Source organism: Copadichromis virginalis, linkage group LG3 (assembly GCF_057382275.1).
Source record: "Copadichromis virginalis isolate Kocher_CV1m ecotype Utaka linkage group LG3, C_Virginalis_male_GT1.1, whole genome shotgun sequence".
In the NCBI taxonomy this organism is placed as follows: domain Eukaryota; kingdom Metazoa; phylum Chordata; class Actinopteri; order Cichliformes; family Cichlidae; genus Copadichromis; species Copadichromis virginalis.
Window position 1 is genome coordinate 23,202,754 of NC_140620.1, and position 18,928 is coordinate 23,221,681.

Consider the following 18,928-nt stretch of genomic DNA (forward strand, 5'->3'; position numbering starts at 1 on the left):
AACCAACAGACTTAAAAACTCCTTTGTCCCACACGCCATCAGACTGTTTAACTCCTCACTGCAGGGAAGGGGGAGGAGGAACAGGGGGACATGGGAGGGCGGGAACAACTAATCTGTAGTGCTTTTTTTACACTGTCCAATATTTGCAATGTTTGTTTTTTTCTTATATTTGACTGTGCAATAATCATTGTGCAACATAGTCACTCAAATGTGCAATCCTATTTATCCATGTTGTATATTCTGTATTAATATATGTGTGTATATATGGTGTATTTATGCTTATATCCTTACTCTCATTCCCCTTATTGTATGTGTAACATGTAACTTCTGTCGGTGCTGTGGAAACTGAATTTGCCAGAGGAACCCACCCAAGGGATTAATAAAGTTTCATCTCATCTAATCTAATCTAATCTAATCTTAAACAACTCAAACTCAAGTTATCACCTCATGTCACTCATGGGCCCTACACACACTCACATTCACATTTGTTACCGGCCTGTTTTTCGCTGTGTGCTGGCTGAACACCTCTTCTCCCCGGTAAGAGCCCAAACAGTCTGACTTGCAGTTCAGTTGCTTCATAAATTGCTGTTCACAAGTCGTAAACTGAATCAATTCTCAGCTCCCTGAAGACACCACGCTGCCTCTGCTACAGCATGTTAGCCAGTCACTGTACAGCTTTCCGACAAAGAAAATCTGGCTTCAGATCAATGATGAAGCAGCATTACAATGAAAGAAACAAGGAAGCAGTGTGGACTTTTGTCTTTCAGCAAGAATTCATACTTAATCACTGCAGGTTTTGGACTTTTGATCACACATACTGATGCATGGCAATATAACACAAGATAAATCACTGAAATGCAACAAATTAAGGTTCTATAAACAGCTTGGAGTTTTATACACTGGTGTTCCCTGTAAACACCAGTGTATAACATGTAGGTTTTTGATATGAGTCTTGTATTCTGTAAGCAATTAGTAAAGTACATAAAATATTTGTTTTCTGTATTTATTAATTGAAGCATTTAAAATGCAGTGAGATGCATTTCAGTACATAGAAAATCATAGGTCACAACAAACACACTACAAAGTTCTTTTATAGACAAGTAGAAATATTGCGATGACTTTGCAGATGTTTTTCAGAATTATGATGGGGTTTTTTTTTAAATTGTACTTACACAGATGACTTTTTTATATCATAACATTTTTATTTAAAATATATTTTAATTTCTTAAAACAGTCACATCACATGATGCATGTGCTTTTAGAAGCTTAAAAAGCTTGCAAAACAATTCATTGAGTACCTACATGAAGCATGATAGGATATCAGCCATTTAGCTTTCATTGTTCTATTTGTCATCAGTAGCTGAATCATTTATAGCTGGGCAACCATTAGTTAGCTGTAGCTCTGATTTTCCCAAAGTGATGAAGTCCCACCAAAAGCAGCAGCAGAGCCACCACCATCATGATAGTGAAGACAGTTCGTAAGACGAGGTTAATATGACAACCGTGGTCTCTCTGGGACTCTGTGTGATGGGATGCAGAGATGATAGAAGACAGTGAGACAAAGTGGATTTTCAGTGTATTGAATGTTTACTGTCTGCATACATTTTGCAGACAGTTATTGTTATTTTTTAATTAAAGGAAGTTACTTTAGTTTTGTTACATGAATAAAAATGAGTGATTACAAATTAAAGTTTGACATCATCAAACTTTAAACCAACCTTTTCACTCGTGGTGAAAAAAAATTGTGTAACTGAAAACAATTCAGTGTAGGTAAATTAACTTTGACATGTGACAATAACACCATTATTGTTTCACCATGAGGTTGTCTGACAGCATCTAAAAATCCAGAAGTTTTATTGTGTTGAGGCAATTGCTGTGTCGTGTGGACATTAACCATCGCTGTTTCTCACCTTTGACACTTAGCCAGCTCGCTATAGATTCTGCACCTCCTGAGATGCTGCACTTGTAAAGTCCTTCATCCAACTTGGAAACTCTTTGGATAGTCATGTTTCCTGTGGAGCTGCTCTTAACATGAACTCCACCTTTGTAAAAATGAAAGGTGAAGTTGGAGGAAACTATTTTGTTTCTGCAGCGAAGAGTCACAGCTTCTCCCTCTATCACAGTAACAGCAGGACTCTCCAGGACCACAGAACCAGCTGATAATTAGTCATGGATGAGATATGTTAGCTATTAAATTCATGGACAATTAATCACAAAATATTCTTGTCTTTGTGCAAACATACCAGTCACAAAGGTGGTCAGAGGGCCCGGTGGCGCCAGTGTCCGGCAGCCTTGTCTCTGTTAGTGCGCCCCAGGGTGGCTGTGGCTACAATGTAGCTTGGTATCGCCAGTGTGTGAATGTGTGAATGACTGAATGTAGTGTGAAGCGCTTTGGGGTCCTTAGGGACTAGAAAAGCGCTATACAAATGCAGGCCACTTACTGATGTCTCGTTTCTGCAGCTCAGAGTTACATCTTCTCCCTTTATCACAGGAACAGCAGCAGTCTCCAGGATCAGAAAACCAGTTGAAAATCAATGTGTTGTTTAATTAAAATGTGTGTTTGATTATGAAAAATCATTGCTTACTAAATTAAAACATACAGTGATGTTTCAGGGCGATCCTGTTGCTGTTTTGTCATTAATGTAGCTGCATGATTTTATATTCTCTTTTAATGTATGTACAACAATATAATGAGAGACCCCCGTCATAGTAAAAAGTTCTCGGCTCATACTTAAAGAGCTGTGATCTGTTTGGAACAACAAAGCGAAGCTGCAGCTGAGATTAAGAAAAGAAGAAATTAATTTCAGTTTTATTTTTGAATAAAAGAAAAAAAAATCAAACTACACATAGTAAAATAACAAAATACATATCAAATTTCCATTGATTAAAGCCCCACTGTGTGTATGTGTGTGAAATACAATAAGGCCCATTTGGGAGGCTAACCTAAGAGACAAAGTGCCAGAAATCTGCCAGTAGAGGTGTGTGCTGGGACTGACAGATGGTTTTAGGTTCGGAGTCACATTACATCAGGTTGATTTTCCTTTGACTTTCACAGACCACAGTGTGATCGGCAGTGAGAGCAGAGCAGATGTTGATGAGTTATCTTCAAAGTGAAAATAAGGAGTGAAAAAGGGTATTTGTAGAAACAGCAGATTAACCAGTTCATTTCTTCAGACTGTCACTATTACCAGCAAAATGAATGAATCAGTGAATTGTTCATCAGCTACATGAAGTATGATGAGTGTGATAACTGGTTTCATTGATCTATTTCTCATCATTGCATGAACAGTTTTCTGTTTCATGACAGTTACATTTGCACATAGGTGAACACAAGTTAGAAAGTCTGAGCTAGACCAGCTGTCAGTGAGGAACAGCAGCAGAGCCACAACTATGAAAACAGTGTGTAAGATGAGGTGAATGTGACAGCTGTGCTCTGAGGCGTGGTGTCTCTGAATGTTTCTGCAGAGATTATTTAATATGTATAAAAGACAAAGGTGGATTTAAATGTGTTTTTCTGATCAGAATATATTGAACATAGTTTTTACGTGCAATAATATTGCCTGTGTTCGGGCTGCCCCCTGCAGTATATCAACTAGCAATACAAGACTGACAGAAATAAACACAATTTGACACTGAGTGCATTTGGCTAATATATCAGCCAGTTATTGAAATTAAAATTAAACAATTCTATATGAAAATCTTTATTATCTTTATATAATTATATCTGTTTGACTTTTTAATTTCAATTATTGAATGTGAAAACAGAAAGTCACAGGTCGCATATTTATCCACAAACACAGCATAGAGTCACAGACCATGATGCATCTGCTTCTAGAAATATAGCAAACAACAACAAAAAATGAATCAGTGAACTGGTAAGCAAAAAGACACATGATGTAAGAAGCATGATGGTAACATAATTGTGACAATCAGGATCTGATGCGTGGCCTCTCTGAGCCTCTGTGTAACTGGCTGCAGAAATTACAGAAACTAATGCATGGAATGGAATGGAATCGAATGGATGTAAAAAAAATGTTTGGAGATTTGGTTTTTGTTTTGTTTTGTTTTTCTCTTCCTGCAAAGAAGCAGAATCAGTCAGAGGACTCTGTCAGTAAACAAAACACTTAAGATTTATAGCTAGATGTGATCAGATTGATTGGGCAGAACAATCTCTCTTATCTTTACTCAAGAGGACAATTTAAACAGGACAATGAAACCACATATAACTGAAATTTTGCCACATGCCCACAGGCACGGGAGTTTTAGAGTTTAATAAGGCTGCAGCACGTTGTAATACCAACAGTAACCACTAGATTGCAGCAGAGGAAAGGTTTTTTCCTTCATTACATAATAATGAGTGCTTTTCCACAGATCCACATCAACAGAGGCGCTAAAGAAACTGCATTGAAACTGCATTAGTATTGTATTACTCAACACTTGTGTTAAGTAATACATGTTCATATGTGTCCATATTTATACTATTCAACCAATGCTGGTGCATCAGTACAGCTATAACTGTTTACATTTCTTTAAAACAAGCTCATTTTGAAAACAGCTCCTGGAGGTTTTACTTGTCAGTCCAGTGTAGTGCCAACGGTAACTGATGGCAGAGAAAGTTCAGTCTTTAACTCACCTGGTTCAGGTACAGCCTCAGGCTGGCATTGGGGGCTTCAGCATACACAGTATCTTTATTTGTAACATACTGGCACATAGATGGTGAAGCAGAAGGGATGTTTTTATCATGAAACACAATAATGTCTAAATTTCAAGAGTTCATTTAATAAGAAAAAGAGTATTGTTAATCCTTTCCATAGTTACATTTTCTGCTATCATGTAAACATATTAAATATGCTTGATGAATTAGTACCTTGTTAAAATCCATATTGATAACATATTATAATCCATATTCATCATGAAATATGCTGAAGGTTTTTATCCTCATACTGATAATTAGCCTATGAATTATAAGCTTACTATAAATATTCAAGCAGAAAAGAGCTGAGCAGCACCTCTCTGCATCTTAATCAATTCCTCTTCTCAGAGACACAGTCTGACCTAAAAAATTAGCCTGTTTTCTTTGACTCTGCTGAACAGTTTCTGTGTCAGCATGAAACAAGCCACCAGTTATTCAGTCTGTGCACTACCACACATACAGATATTCTCAGTAGCAAACTTTGCAGGTGTATTTCACTGCTGACCACAAATTTGGTTCATCTGTTTTGGAAAACAAAGCAATGCGACATATTCACATCAGCAGTTGACCACAATGAGAACCTGCTGTTTAGAAGAAATGAGCTGCAGCAGCTTTTTTCTTTTGAACAACATTCATGTACAAACAAAAAGAGCAGAAGCAACAAGTGCTTTAAATGCAACTTCTAAATAACAGACAGAAGCGTTTGCTAGCATGTGAATTTATTGGTACTTATAGTTCTTTGTAGTTCAGTTATATACCCAGCAGATGATGTAGAGCTTGTTCATTTGCAATAACAATACAGGCAGTGCAGAATTATTAGGCAAATGAGTATTTTGTCCACATCATCCTCTTCATGCATGTTGTCTTACTCCAAGCTGTATAGGCTCGAAAGCCTACTACCAATTAAGCATATTAGGTGATGTGCATCTCTGTAATGAGAAGGGGTGTGGTCTAGTGACATCAACACCCTAAATCAGGTGTGCATAATTATTAGGCAACGTCCTTTCCTTTGGCAAAATGGGTCAAAAGAAGGACATGACAGGCTCAGAAAAGTCAAAAATAGTGAGATATCTTGCAGAGGGATGCAGCAGTCTCAAACTTGCAAAGCTTCTGAAGCGTGATCATCAAACAAGCTGGCAAGAAAGGGTATAAAAGAAGAAAAACTAATGACATGGCCACCTTGTTCACCTGATCTGAACCCCATTGAGAACCTGTGGTCCATCATCAAATGTGAGATTTACAAGGAGGGAAAACAGTACACCTCTCTGAACAGTGTCTGGGAGGCTGTGGTTGCTGCTGCACGCAATGTTGATGGTGAACAGATCAAAACACTGACAGAATCCATGGATGGCAGGCTTTTGAGTGTCCTTGCAAAGAAAGGTGGCTATATTGGTCGCTGATTTGTTTTTGTTTTCTTTTTGAATGTCAGAAATGTATATTTGTGAATGTGGAGATGTTATATTGGTTTCACTGGTAAAAATAAATAATTGAAATGGGTATATATTTGTTTTTTGTTAAGTTGCCTAATAATTATGCACAGTAATAGTCACCTGCACACACAGATATCCCCCTAAAATAGCTAAAACTAAAAACAAACTGAAAACTACTTCCAAAAACATTCAGCTTTGATATTAATGAGTTTTTTGGGTTCATTGAGAACATGGTTGTTGTTCAATAATAAAATTATTCCTCAAAAATACAACTTGCCTAATAATTCTGCACTCCCTGTATCTGATAAATGTGGATTACATCATCGATGTTAATTTCTCTCAGATGTGATTTTTGTCTTCATTCATCTCTTTTTGAGACCTGTCAGATATACACGAAATACAGATAAAAAATGTTATTTTCTTTAAAGGATAGAGTAAATTTGGAGATTGTAGTTCGTGTTACACACCAAAATCAATTTCACAGGGCAGCTAATTAACAAACATGATTTTTTTTTGCCATGAACAATCAGTTTTATTAATATTGCCAGTATTTAATATTAACCACACATCATATATTACATATTATCTAAATGCAACAGAATCATATATCAAAGTTAATCTTACCTTTGAGTTCAGTCTCACCCGTGGGTAAGGTGTAGTGTAGTAAGATAAGATAAGATAAAACTTTATTAATCCTCTGGAAAATTCGGTAAATGGCAGAATAAAACACGTCATCATCTAACGGAGAGATATTGAGAGGACAGACGACCACAATACTAATTTGGAATCTTTGGAAAATCTGACAATCAAAGGAACATAATGTCACTATTACATCCGAAAACTTTTTCTGCCGTTTCATTTTAATTACATAAATATCAGCTCTGCTGCTCTAAACAGTTTCTTGATTTTTACCCTGTAGTTCATTAGCATTGCTAGTCAAGCTTTAGTGTTGTTTTCCTTTTCCTAATATCACTTTAAATTAATATTTAGAACCCATCATAATTAAATAGAGCACATGTGGAATCATTAATCTCACCTTTAAGTTCAGTCTCACTTGGGCTTAGGGTGTAGTAAATGGCAATAGTAGACAATAAGTCATCATCTAATGGAGAGATACAGCAGGAGTGAGAGGACAGATATCCACAGTAACATCAGTGACAATGAATACTATTTCCTATTCACTGTATTCCTGCAGTTTAATTTTGATGCATGAATGAATTCTGATGTAATTCTTACATCAGAACATTATTTTTCTGCCGTTTCATTTTAATTACATAAATATAAGCTGCTCTAAACAGTTTCTTGATATTTATCTCACATTTCATTTACGTAGGTTGTGAAGCTTTAGCATTGCTTTCCTAGCATTACAATATTGAGAAATAAAAAATAATATTTGAGAAAATCTATGTATTTTTCCCAATACTGAGACTTTTAAAAAGTTTTTTTCGATATTTTTATTTTGAGCTTCTCAGGCTTTAAAGAGCTTAATTATTTTAATTAGTTTTATTAAAATTAGAGAAAATCTTCATTATAAATAATGTGTACACATTTTAAAAACTATGTAGGAAAAACAACACAAGAAAGTGTTTGTCAGTAGTTTAAAAATTATTTATTTATTTATAAATACATTTACACATTATAAATGTATTTATTACTCTGTTATTATTACTGAAAAGAAAGAAAAAGATGCCTGTTTAAATATCTTTCCTCTTCCTGTTAATAAAATTGTGTTTCTTTTTTCCAAATATAATAACAATTAATAAGCACAATATTCAATCTGACTCCCGATTGTGGGCTGAGCCTGAATGATGTGCTTTTGTTGACAGAAAAAAGCATTTCCATAAAAAAAATAAATCAAAATAACAATTTATATTTTTGTCAACACTAATGAACACAAAGTTTCATGTCGCTTAGTGTACAAAATATTACCTTTATTTCTGTACCAGCAATTGTTGCCAAAATACATTCCAAGCAACAGCACCAGACCGTTCAATAAAGCAATGGCAAGGATCCATGGTGCGTCCTCAGAAGGGAAAAGGCTCGCCTCTTTGAAACAGTTTGGATTAAATGTTGAATGTCAAAAAAAAATTTAAAAGAGAAGAGGGAGATAAAATACCTGAAGGTTACACAAGGTTTTAAAAATCTGGGATATTTTGCGCATCTGATTAACTTACTTATATCAGCCATTACCACAAAAAAGTATTTTTTAAATAAAACGCCAAATAAAATACAGAAAAACTCAATTGAATTGTTTGCTCCTCCAAAATGGAAAATATAAGCAATAACATAGCCAGTACTCACCAACTCTCTCACCCTGAACAACCAGCAGAATCATAAAGGTCATCACTGAAGAGACAAAAGACTTTTGCAGGTACTAATAAAACATTTTGTTACATATCATAACTTGCCCACTGGGCTATGGGCTACTTTGTTTTAAAGTAAAACAAACTAAATCATCACAATTTAGACAGAATTTATAACTTTAACCTTTTTTTTTATGTGGATTATTAACGCTTTTATTTATTGTATATTATATTTACCCATTTTATCTATTATTATTTATTATTTGTATCTATTATTTTTGTTTATTTATCTTATTTGTTTACACATATAATTTTATTTTTCAAATGTGGAAATTGAGAAATTACTCACAGAGTCTGATGCCGAGAGCTCTGACATCCATGTTGTTTTGCTGCAAACTGAAGACTGAGGTGTTACGGCAGTGAGCACGGGTGTCTTCCTACTGCTCAAACTGTTTTAATATCAAATATTTTTAAAACTTCTTACAATGCAACAAAGTTTAATGAAAGTAGTTTCCACTGAGACCGATTTGCTCTTATGACAAGTCGAGCCTCAGTGATAGTGAAGTTCACTGTCAGTGGGTGGAACAAGTAACCACTTCAGACTGTTGCTGCATTTGACACAATTAGCAGGCTGGTTCATGTTTCCCACGCTCGCATTGTTACTTTGATGTTCATAACCAGCTTTTAATTCCTTAATTGATATTACAGTAATATCATTGCAGAAAAACAAGATCAACTTAAATCTTGTTCATAGTTTACAGTCTGTAAACTATACAGAGTATAAACGATGTACCAAATTCATATTTAAAAATATATTTCAAGAGATGAATAAACACATAATAAAAATGAACACAGTCTTGGTGGCACAAAAGAAGTGTTAAGGAAGGATATGAAAGCCATCAATAGTTCCAATCTTTTAATAATTTTTGTGGTAATCTGTTCAATAGATGATGAGATATTTCACGTGATAAGTGAAATATCTCAGTTAATACTTTTAAACTTCTTCTGGAACTTGACATTCATTTTTGGCCACAAGTCAATAAACATGGCTGTAAATAACTTAATCACATTCTGTCATTTAAGCATAGTTCATGTTTACATGAATGTTCATTTAGAGATAGTTGAAAAGTGTCAGGAAGAACATCTGCTTATTTAATGCTTATTACCTATGGCAATAAGCATTAAAAATGTCACTTTAATGTACCGTAACAATACATTTGATTGTTTAGTTCTTTGTTGCGGAGAGTGGGTTTTCTGTTTGTTACTGTAGGTGTACTGCAGGATGATGCTATGTGAGAGATTGCCATGAGTCTGAAAAATCTGCAGACTGCAATTTATATTTTCTACTATCTTTCTTCACTTTTTCTACTTTAAAACCTCACATTCATGTCAGTAAGAATCTATAACCTACACATACTTTTCATTTTTACATGATCAATTTATCAGTATTTTTTCCAAATAAGCTGAGTAAGTCAGCAGACTGTGTTAGTAAACTAAACCACATAAGATTTCGACCACTTAAGAAGTGACACAGTGGAGAGGGCAGAAGGATGTCTCTTATCTTTATTGTAGAGGACAATCTAAACAGGGAAATCAAGGCATAGATAACTTCAACATTTTGAATAAGTGTCACAGTCCTGGGTCATGCAATTCAGTGTTTTGAGTTTCACTGTATTATGTTATCCTTTATTTATTATGTTTTGAAAGAGTCTGGTGTTCTTTGTTCATTATATTTAATTTCACCTCCCCTGTCCTGTCATTAGGGTCATGTGTGTCAGCTGTGTTCTCATGTGTCTCTACTTCTCCTGATCACCTCATGTGTGTATTTAAGTCCTCTGTCTCCCTTGTTCATTGTTGCGTTGTCTGTGTTCCATCCCTACTGGTCAAGTTAAGTGGTCGTCAGGATTATGTGCAGTTCATGTTGCCATTCAAGTTGTTTAATTCTTAGTTCTCTAGCATATTGAGACTATCTCTCCACACCCTTACATATTCCATATGTACGGGGTACGACCCCCCTTGGTCGTGGCGTGTGGATATTTCTTTAAGACACTCCGGCACGCCCGGCTACGCCCCACAGCATACGTATAAAACAGCTGTGCAGACGTGACACCGGTGATCGTTGATCTCCACTTGTTGTGTGTGTGTGCGAAAGGGTGCTTACCTTGAGAGTACTGTGTGTGTGCGTCTATTGGAGCGTGCTTCGGCATCCTCCGTGGGCGATGTATTTCTCCCTTCTAGGTCCCCTGGTAGCCCCGGTATTCCCCTGGTATCCCTTAGCTTGGTTCCCCCTAGCTGGCCCTTGCTTCCCCTTGGTTGGTCCCCCTTCCCCGGCATATCGCCTCGAAAACAAAGCAGGCTTATGCGCTGGTCGGACCATGCTGTGCATCTGCCGGCTAGCGAGTAGCTCGGCTACAGTGTGGAAACACGGCAGGGACACGGCTTCAGCGTTCAAGCATACGCTGTCGCCTTGGCACTGTGCTGCTCGGCTGCTAAGTGTGTTAACACAGAGGGGATACCGCTTCAGCGTTCCAAACATTCGCTGTTGGCCTGCTTAACACTGTGGAAATAAACAGTGGGGAATTATGCTACGGTTCATGGCAGCTATCGTTAGCCGGCCTGCGAGTAGCATTCCAGCTGGTTAGCCTGTCTGGCGTGTTGCCCGCAGCTCGCAGGTTAACGCGGCCAGCAGGGCTCCGCTCGTAGCTTGGCTACATTGGGGAAATGTGTCAGAGTTCCAAGCATATGCTTTTACCTGTCAGCACTGTGATACAGGAGCTAATAAACAGTGGAAGGGGAGTTAAGGTTGCGGTTAGCGCTGGCTACCTGTTAGCACTTCCTGGTTAGCGTGTGGCCCCGCCCCCTTGCTTGGTAGCAGAAGTATGGCAGCCCGCACGTCCCAAACATGTCTGTGTATGGTATTTTTGCCATTTATGGTAGGCACGAGCAGTGCCTGGGTGAAATGGGGCACATATCTGACTAATGTGAAAGCAGTCTAGAGCATGCTGTGCTGGCTGACGTGGCTGCTGCTTGCATGCACTGCTTTGTTGCCAGTGCAGTCTAGGCAGACCGTGCTGGGTTTGAAAGCATTAACTGGCCCGTCCCTCCCCCTTCTCCTGCCTCCAAAAATGAGAGAGCGGGCTACTATGGGGAACATGGCTGCCACTGCTGTGACTCCAGTTAGGCAGGCCATGGGCTGGGTCCCCTCCCACACCTGTTGCTGATTTACTGCTGGCCCCTCCCACAGCGTCCCTCCCATGGCTCCGCCTCTGTAAGGCCTGGGCTTGGAGGTTGGCTGTCGGGTGGCGGATGTTGAAGAAGCTTCCGTCCTCTCCGCCGGTGTTGCCCACCTGTCCCTGGGCTGCCCCCTGCTGGTCCCCGGGCGAGTTGGGACCCTTCAGCTCATGATTGGAGCATGCCAGGTGTGGGAATTGGCCCTTCCTGAGGTCCCCTCTAGCTGAGTGGACCTCCAGGTTGTTGCTATCACACAGCCTCAGCGCCTACTGCCTGAGGTGCTGCTGCTTCCTGGTTGCAGGCCATGTGTGCCCTGCCTCCTGGCGTTTATGAGCCCCTGCCTGCAGTTGGATGCTGCCGTGCATGGCCAGCGAGTGAGAGGTCCCCTGCCTGCGCTGCTGCCTCCCGGTTGGTGCTTTGCCTGTGTGTCACAGACTTACATGGCCAGCACGGGGACGCCCAGTAGCTGGGACTTTGTGTCTGACCTCGAGTGTCTCTTTGCGAGTTCACTCTTGAGGCTCCACTGTCTGCGGACATGTACGTGGTGACGGTGACGGGTGGACCATTGGGTCGTTGCCTTGCTCAGCCCTCCACTTACGCAGGCTAGGCTGCCAGCCCCCCCCCCCCCCCCCCCCCCCGCCTGTCAAGAGCTCGGGGTGGCTTCAGCTTTGAGAATGGACGGGTCACATTACAAGCTTCACCTGTGGTTGCCCGCTTTGCCGGCGTACACGCCAGTTGGACCTCGCTGTGGCAAGTGAGTGTTCTCCAGCTGTGGTGCTGGCTCTCTGTCTGGCATTGCCGGCATGTCGTAGCCCTATGCGACCAGCGGGCTGTTACTTGGCGGCTTGGTGTGCTGCGTTCCCTGGCTATATACCTCGCGGTTCCCGGGCTGCCCTTGAGCGGCCGATCACTTGCATCCTGCATCCTGCAGGACCGGTTCAGGCCAGTCTGGCATCTGCAGACTGCTGCCTCCACCCCCTGGCTCGGCCTTCACGTCTGGCTTGGCCCTGACCGGGGTGGTGTGTGCATCTGTGTCTTGTATATGGCTCTTTGGTCTTCACTCTCGACGGTTCGGTTGCACTGTCTCCTCGCGGCGTGTCTTACAGAGTTACCCCGTACATATGGAATATGTAACGGTGTGGAGAGATAGTCTTGATATGCTAGAGAACGTACGGTTACGCTGTAACCTTGGTTCTCTTAGTGAGAGACTATCCCTCCACCGTGAGGCCACTCGGAGACGCGTTCCGATCAAACGATCACCAGTGTCACGTCTGCACAGCTGTTTTATACGTATGCTGTGCCGGAGTGTCTTAAAGAAATATCCACATGCCACGACCAAGGGGGGTCGTACCCCGTACATATGGAATATGTAACGATGTGGAGAGATAGTCTCTCACTAAGAGAACCAAGGTTACAATGTAACCGTATGTTCTTTCATGCACCCGCACAAAGAGGTTCCACGCTGATCATGTTCATGTTGGTTTACTCATGCCATGCGGTTCATAGTTTTTCATGTACATGCACTGACTCCTTTTCACATTAGTCATAGTTACTCCATTTAGTCATTTCTAGTGTTTTTTCCAGTTTAGGTTTTAGTTTAGCTATAGCCTCTGTTCCTGTTCCTCAACACACAACCCCACACAGTCTCCCCCTGCAGCTCATGACAATAAGTCGGCAGATGATGTGACATTTGTTGTTTTGGTCATCTCACGTTGCCATATCAAGAGTAACCACTAGACTGCAGCAGAAAAGGATCAGTCATAAACAAAATACCTGGAAAAACTCCTTTACTATTACTTAACACTTCTCTAGTGTTCATACAGTCCTGATCAAAAGTTTAAGACCACTTGAAAATGGCAAAAATTCACAGAACTGACCGTTTAAACTTTGCAAGAGAGCACCAAACATGGGACATTGAAAGGTGGAAGAAATTCTCTGATGAACCTTGATGGTCTTCATGGTTTCCAATGTTACTGGCATGACAAGCAGAGCCAACCTGAGATGTTTTTTACGTGCCACAGTGGAGGGGCGCCATCATGGTCTGGGGTGCTTTTTCCTTCAATGAAACACGCTTCAGGAGGTGCAGGGGGGTGGTCAAACGGCTGCTGGTTATGTCCAGAGGTTGCAGAGCATCCCTCGTGACTAAGGGCCCTCGTCTGTGTGGGAACGACTGGGTTTTGCAACAGGACAACGCTACAGTACACAATGCGCACAGGACAAGGGACTTCTTCCAGGAGAAAAACATCACTCTTTTGGACCATCCTGCGTGTTCCCCTGATTTAAATCTAATTGAGAACCTTTGGGGATGGATGGCAAGGGAAGTTTTATAAAAACAGACAACAGTTCCAGACAATAGAAGCCCTTCGTGTAGCCATATTCACCATTTTGAGGAATGTTCCCACTCAACTCATGGAAACCCTTGCATCAAGCATGTCGCAACAAATTGTTGAAGTGATCAACAATAATGGTGAAGTTACTCATTACTGTGTTCATGGTTGAAATTTTGATTTCTGTTTTGAGGTGTGTGTGTGTGTGTGGGGGGGGGGGGGGGGGGGTCTTTTTTTGTTTGTTTGAGGTATGGTCCTAAACTTTTGATCAGCTTTAAAACATCCTGTTTCAGTTTAAGAGTTGTTTTCAATAAATTGCGCACTCAAAATAATGTTTTGTCTCTCTCCCATTTCTTGTTGCATGTTGAAGCTCCACTTGAAACCTTCTTAACCAACCATGCAAAATGACTTGCTACTCTTACTGTTCTGACATTTGGGAACTGATATATAGCCTATCAAGTATGTTGTCTATGTTGTCACTCACTCAGCTTCTGACTTCTGCTTTCATACAGTCTGACAAAACAAATGTAAAACAAAACCAAATCAGCTTATTTTCTGTAACTCTTCTGAACAGCTGCTGCTGCAGTGTGACATAAGCCACAGCATTTTCAGTCTGTGCACTATATAACATTTTATGTAGACACAGCAGTCAGTACCAAACTTTGCAGTTATATTTCACTGCTTACCACAAATTTGGTTTATCTGTTTTCAAAAACAAAGCAACACATTTACATTAGTGGTTGACCACAGTGAGTACCTGCTGTTCAAAAGAAATGAGCTGCAGCAGCTGTTTTCTTCTGAGAAGCATTCATGCACAAGCAAAAAGAGAAAAAGCAACAAGTGATTTAATTTTACCTTCTACATGAGAGACAGACACATTTGTTAGTATGTGAACTTTTATCTGTTTTTATAACCATGTGAGTGACACATAACAGTTTGTTGACATTCACACCAAACCCAGCAGATGATGTACAGCTTGTTCAATTGCAATAACAATATGTGATAAATGTGGATTACTTCATCGACTTCACTTTCACTCAGATGTGATTTTTGTCTTCAGTCAGCTCTCTTTTTGCAATCTGTCAGATATACAAAAATTAAAAAACTAAAACAGTATTTTTTCTAAGGTGGAAAGTTCGAATTACACACCAATATTATCTTCACAGCAATTAAAATTTAGCCATGAACCATTGGTTTTCTTAATATTCCGTATTTAATATTCATCACCAATCAAGTATTACATATTATCTGAATGCAAGACATGAGGTATCATTAATCAAAGTTAATCTCACCTTTGAGTTCAGTTTCACCCGGCTCTAGAAGATAGCATGTCATCATCTAATGGAGAGATGCAGCCATAGTGAGAGGACAGACGACCACAGTAACATCAGTGATGATGAACAATATTTGCTATTCACTGTTAGTTAGGTCTAATTTGGAATCTTTGGAAAATCTGACAATCAAAGGAACATAATGTCACTATTACATCCGAAAAGTTTTTCTGCCTTTTCATTTTAATTACATAAATATCAGCTCTGCTGCTCTAAACAGTTTCTTGATTTTTACCCTGTAGTTCATTAGCATTGCTAGTCAAGCTTTAGTGTTGTTTTCCTTTTCCTAATATCACTTCAAATTAATATTTAGAACCCATCATAATTAAATAGAGCACATATGGAATCATTAATCTCACCTTTAAGTTCAGTCTTACTTGGGTTTAGGGTGTAGTAAATGGCAATAGTAGACAATAAGTCATCATCTAATGGAGAGATACAGCAGGAGTGAGAGGACAGATATCCACAGTAACATCAGTGACACTGAATACTATTTCCTATTCACTGTATTCCTGCAGTTTTATTTTGATGACAAACGTTCTGATGAGCTTCTTCATTGATTTTTTTTTTTAATAGGATAGTATAAAACAGTTTTATTGTCACTGTAATGAGTTAAAAGTGTCAATTTCGCCAGTGCACACTAGGTAAAAAAAAAGCATAAAATAATAATAAAATAAGACACACATGCTCACACATGATGGACACAAACAGTCCTGTCGTATTGTACTCATCCCTGCACACACATACTCATGTTTTTTTTTGCTTTGTTGAGTGTGTTTATAGGCGCTGGTTAAAGGCTGTGCACACCAGCTCATCCTTAGACAAGCCCAACCACAGTGGTATCATTTGCGAATTTGTCAACAATGTGTTGGGCCGTTTTGCAGACATAGGTATATGGGGAGCCAATGCTAAGGCTGAGGCCGCAAGATTTGTGGCTTTCTACTCTTGAGTCTCTGACTGTTGTCAGACAAGAAGCTGCTGACCCACATGATGGTGGCATGTGAAAGACCCAAGTCCCCGAGTTTGTCTGCCAGTTTGTGGGGGAGGATGGCATTAGTTAAAGGTAACTGAGAGCATTTGCACACAGCTCTCCTGCTGCTCTAAGTGTGACTGTGGCTGTGGTGTCCTCTGTAGATCTAATTGCTTTGTAATCACACTGTTGGTTGTCAAAACTGTGGAGCAGGAGTGCTCTAATGTGACCAGTTTTTCAAAGCATTTCTTTGTTACAGAGATGATAGCAACTGGCTAATGGGAACTTAAACTGGGGTTTCCTGGGCATCTCGTTGTGCTAAGCTAAGCAATGTTTAGGTTTGTTCAAAAATTAAAGTGGATGGGCTCAAAGTTTATTCTAAATGGAACAATAAAAGTTGCACTTCAGGCAACAGTTTTGACCTGTATGAAGAAACTATTTTAATTTGAAGCAGACATGTAGAAAGCTCATAGCACATGAAAGCAGAAGTTTTTAAGTAAATGAATTTATCTCCTGCTTTTTTACAAGTCTTTTTGGTATTATTCCTGAAATAAACATTAAGTTAATTAAATAAGAGAAATATTAAAATGATGAGAAGAGAGGCACACTGAGCTACTAAAGTCAGTTTCTTAGTTTAAGCCATTCAACTTACACCCATTACAATTACACCAAAAAACAAAAACAGAACATTCACAAAATTTCTGTTGCCTTTGCCCAGTTCGTCACATAATATTATAGTGTTTCATAGTACTACAACAATTAACAAACAATGTTTATTTTCTGACTCTGTTTGATTCCTGGCTGAGACTGAATTACGTGCTGATGTGATGAGAGCATGTGACAAAGTAAAAGTGATCAACACAAAGTTATGTGCAAAACATCATGTTCTTCACCTCTGTCCCAGCAATTTAAGTACATTCCGACTGACATCACCAGCGCGCTCAATGAAGCAGTGACAATGATCCAAGGTGCAGCATCAGAAGAGAAAAGGCCCGTCTCTTCAAGACAGTCTGGATTAAATGTTGAATATGTCAAAAAAAAAAGTTATTTCACAAGCTTTTAAAAAACCTGTGAGACATTTTCTCCAGTTATATTTGTGCTGATTATACGTAGATAAATAAAACCTCATCGATTGATGAAAGAATATCACTGCAAGAAATAAACGGCTAAACACAAAATATATCATAACACCTATGATCATTATTAAAGAATCTACCGCCTACCTTTCTTTCTTGAATTGTTTGCTCCTCAAAAATGAAAACATTTATATAAATAAGAACATAGCTGGTACTCACCAACTCTCTCACTCTGCACACCCAGCAGAATCATAATGGTCATCACTGAAGAGATAAAAGCAGATTTATGAAGGTATCTGCTGAATCTTACAGTTACTAATATATGAATTCATCACATGCGGCCCTGCTCTAGGCTACCTTGTCTTAATGTACAACAAACTGAAATAAACATATATTAGACAGAATTTTTAACTTTATAACCTTTTTGTAATGTGGAACAAAGATACGTGGCAAAGTTGACATCTCATAACCGTTTCATAAAAATGCAGTCCTTTCTCTTAAAGCAAAACATGAACAACATTGACAAGTTTTTAACAAGATTAATTAAAAACTTTTTTTAATAAATATATTTATCTTATGTATTTATACATATTTTTTTTTCAAATGTGGAAATTACTTACACATACCAAAAGCTCTTACATCCATGTTGTTTTGCTGAAGACTAAGGTGTTACGGCAGTGAGTGGCGGTGTCCTCAAAGAGTTTTAATATCAAATGTTATTAAAACTTCATGCAATGCAACGGAGTAGTTTTACGAAAGTAGTTTCCGCTGAGACCGATTTTCTCTTGTGGTAATTTAAGCCTCTGTGATTACGTTCATATCAGTGGGTGGAACAAGTAACCACTTCAGACTTTTGCTGCATCTGACACAACTAGCAGGCTGGTTCATGTTTCCCATGCTCGCATTGTTACTTTGACTTTTGTCTTACTAATACAAAAATATCTTAAGTGATGGTTGTGTCATTACAGAAATACAAGAAAAAAAACTTAAATGTTAATCTTGTTCATAGTTTACAATCTGTAGACTATACAGATTGTAAACTATGTACCAAATTAACCCAATATTAAATGAGATATCCAAACAAATAAATACATAATGAAAAATAAACTAATACTCAACTTATAGTTATAATAACTGCATGAAAAATCCTCAACAAAAATGTGTAGCTAAGTTCTTCCTTTAATGCAAGACTCTTTAGAGCTCTGTCAATGCAGATGTACAATGCAATGTTGAAATCAGGCCATTTGCTGAAGCCTCAGCCTCATAATGCGTGTGTGTGTGTGTGTGTGTGTGTGTGTGTGTGTGTGTGTGTGTGTGTGTGTGTGTGTGCGCGCTCTGAGAATCACCAGGTTTTGTGTACAGCATTGTAAATAGTTCTGACCATTTGTAAAAAGCAATAAAGCAGAAGGAATGACCTGGCTATTTATTTTGGTGTGTTTTCTCCTGTTAATTAAGTTTGGGAGTTTGGGGTAGTTGTTGTCTTTTGTTTGGTTTTCTGTTCAAGTGTGGTTTAGGTAGAACTTTGGTGGATTCACTTGTTTTGTTTGTTATTTTGGCCTTGAAGTTT

The 18,928-nt window shown here is 38.9% G+C and overlaps 1 protein-coding gene across 1 annotated transcript in view; it reads right to left on the reverse strand.

Annotated features, from left to right (window-relative positions):
* Positions 1-1,386: 1,386 nt before the first annotated feature.
* LOC146713496 (high affinity immunoglobulin gamma Fc receptor I-like) overlaps positions 1,387-18,928 on the reverse strand; it is a 30,233-nt gene continuing 12,691 nt past the window's right edge. Inside the window, exons 3-4 of the mRNA XM_085438335.1 lie at positions 1,911-2,156; positions 1,387-1,520 (exon numbers count right to left, since the gene is read on the reverse strand). Coding sequence (XP_085294461.1) covers positions 1,387-1,520; positions 1,911-2,156 — 380 coding nt within the window. The remainder of the gene's footprint in view (positions 1,521-1,910; positions 2,157-18,928) is intronic.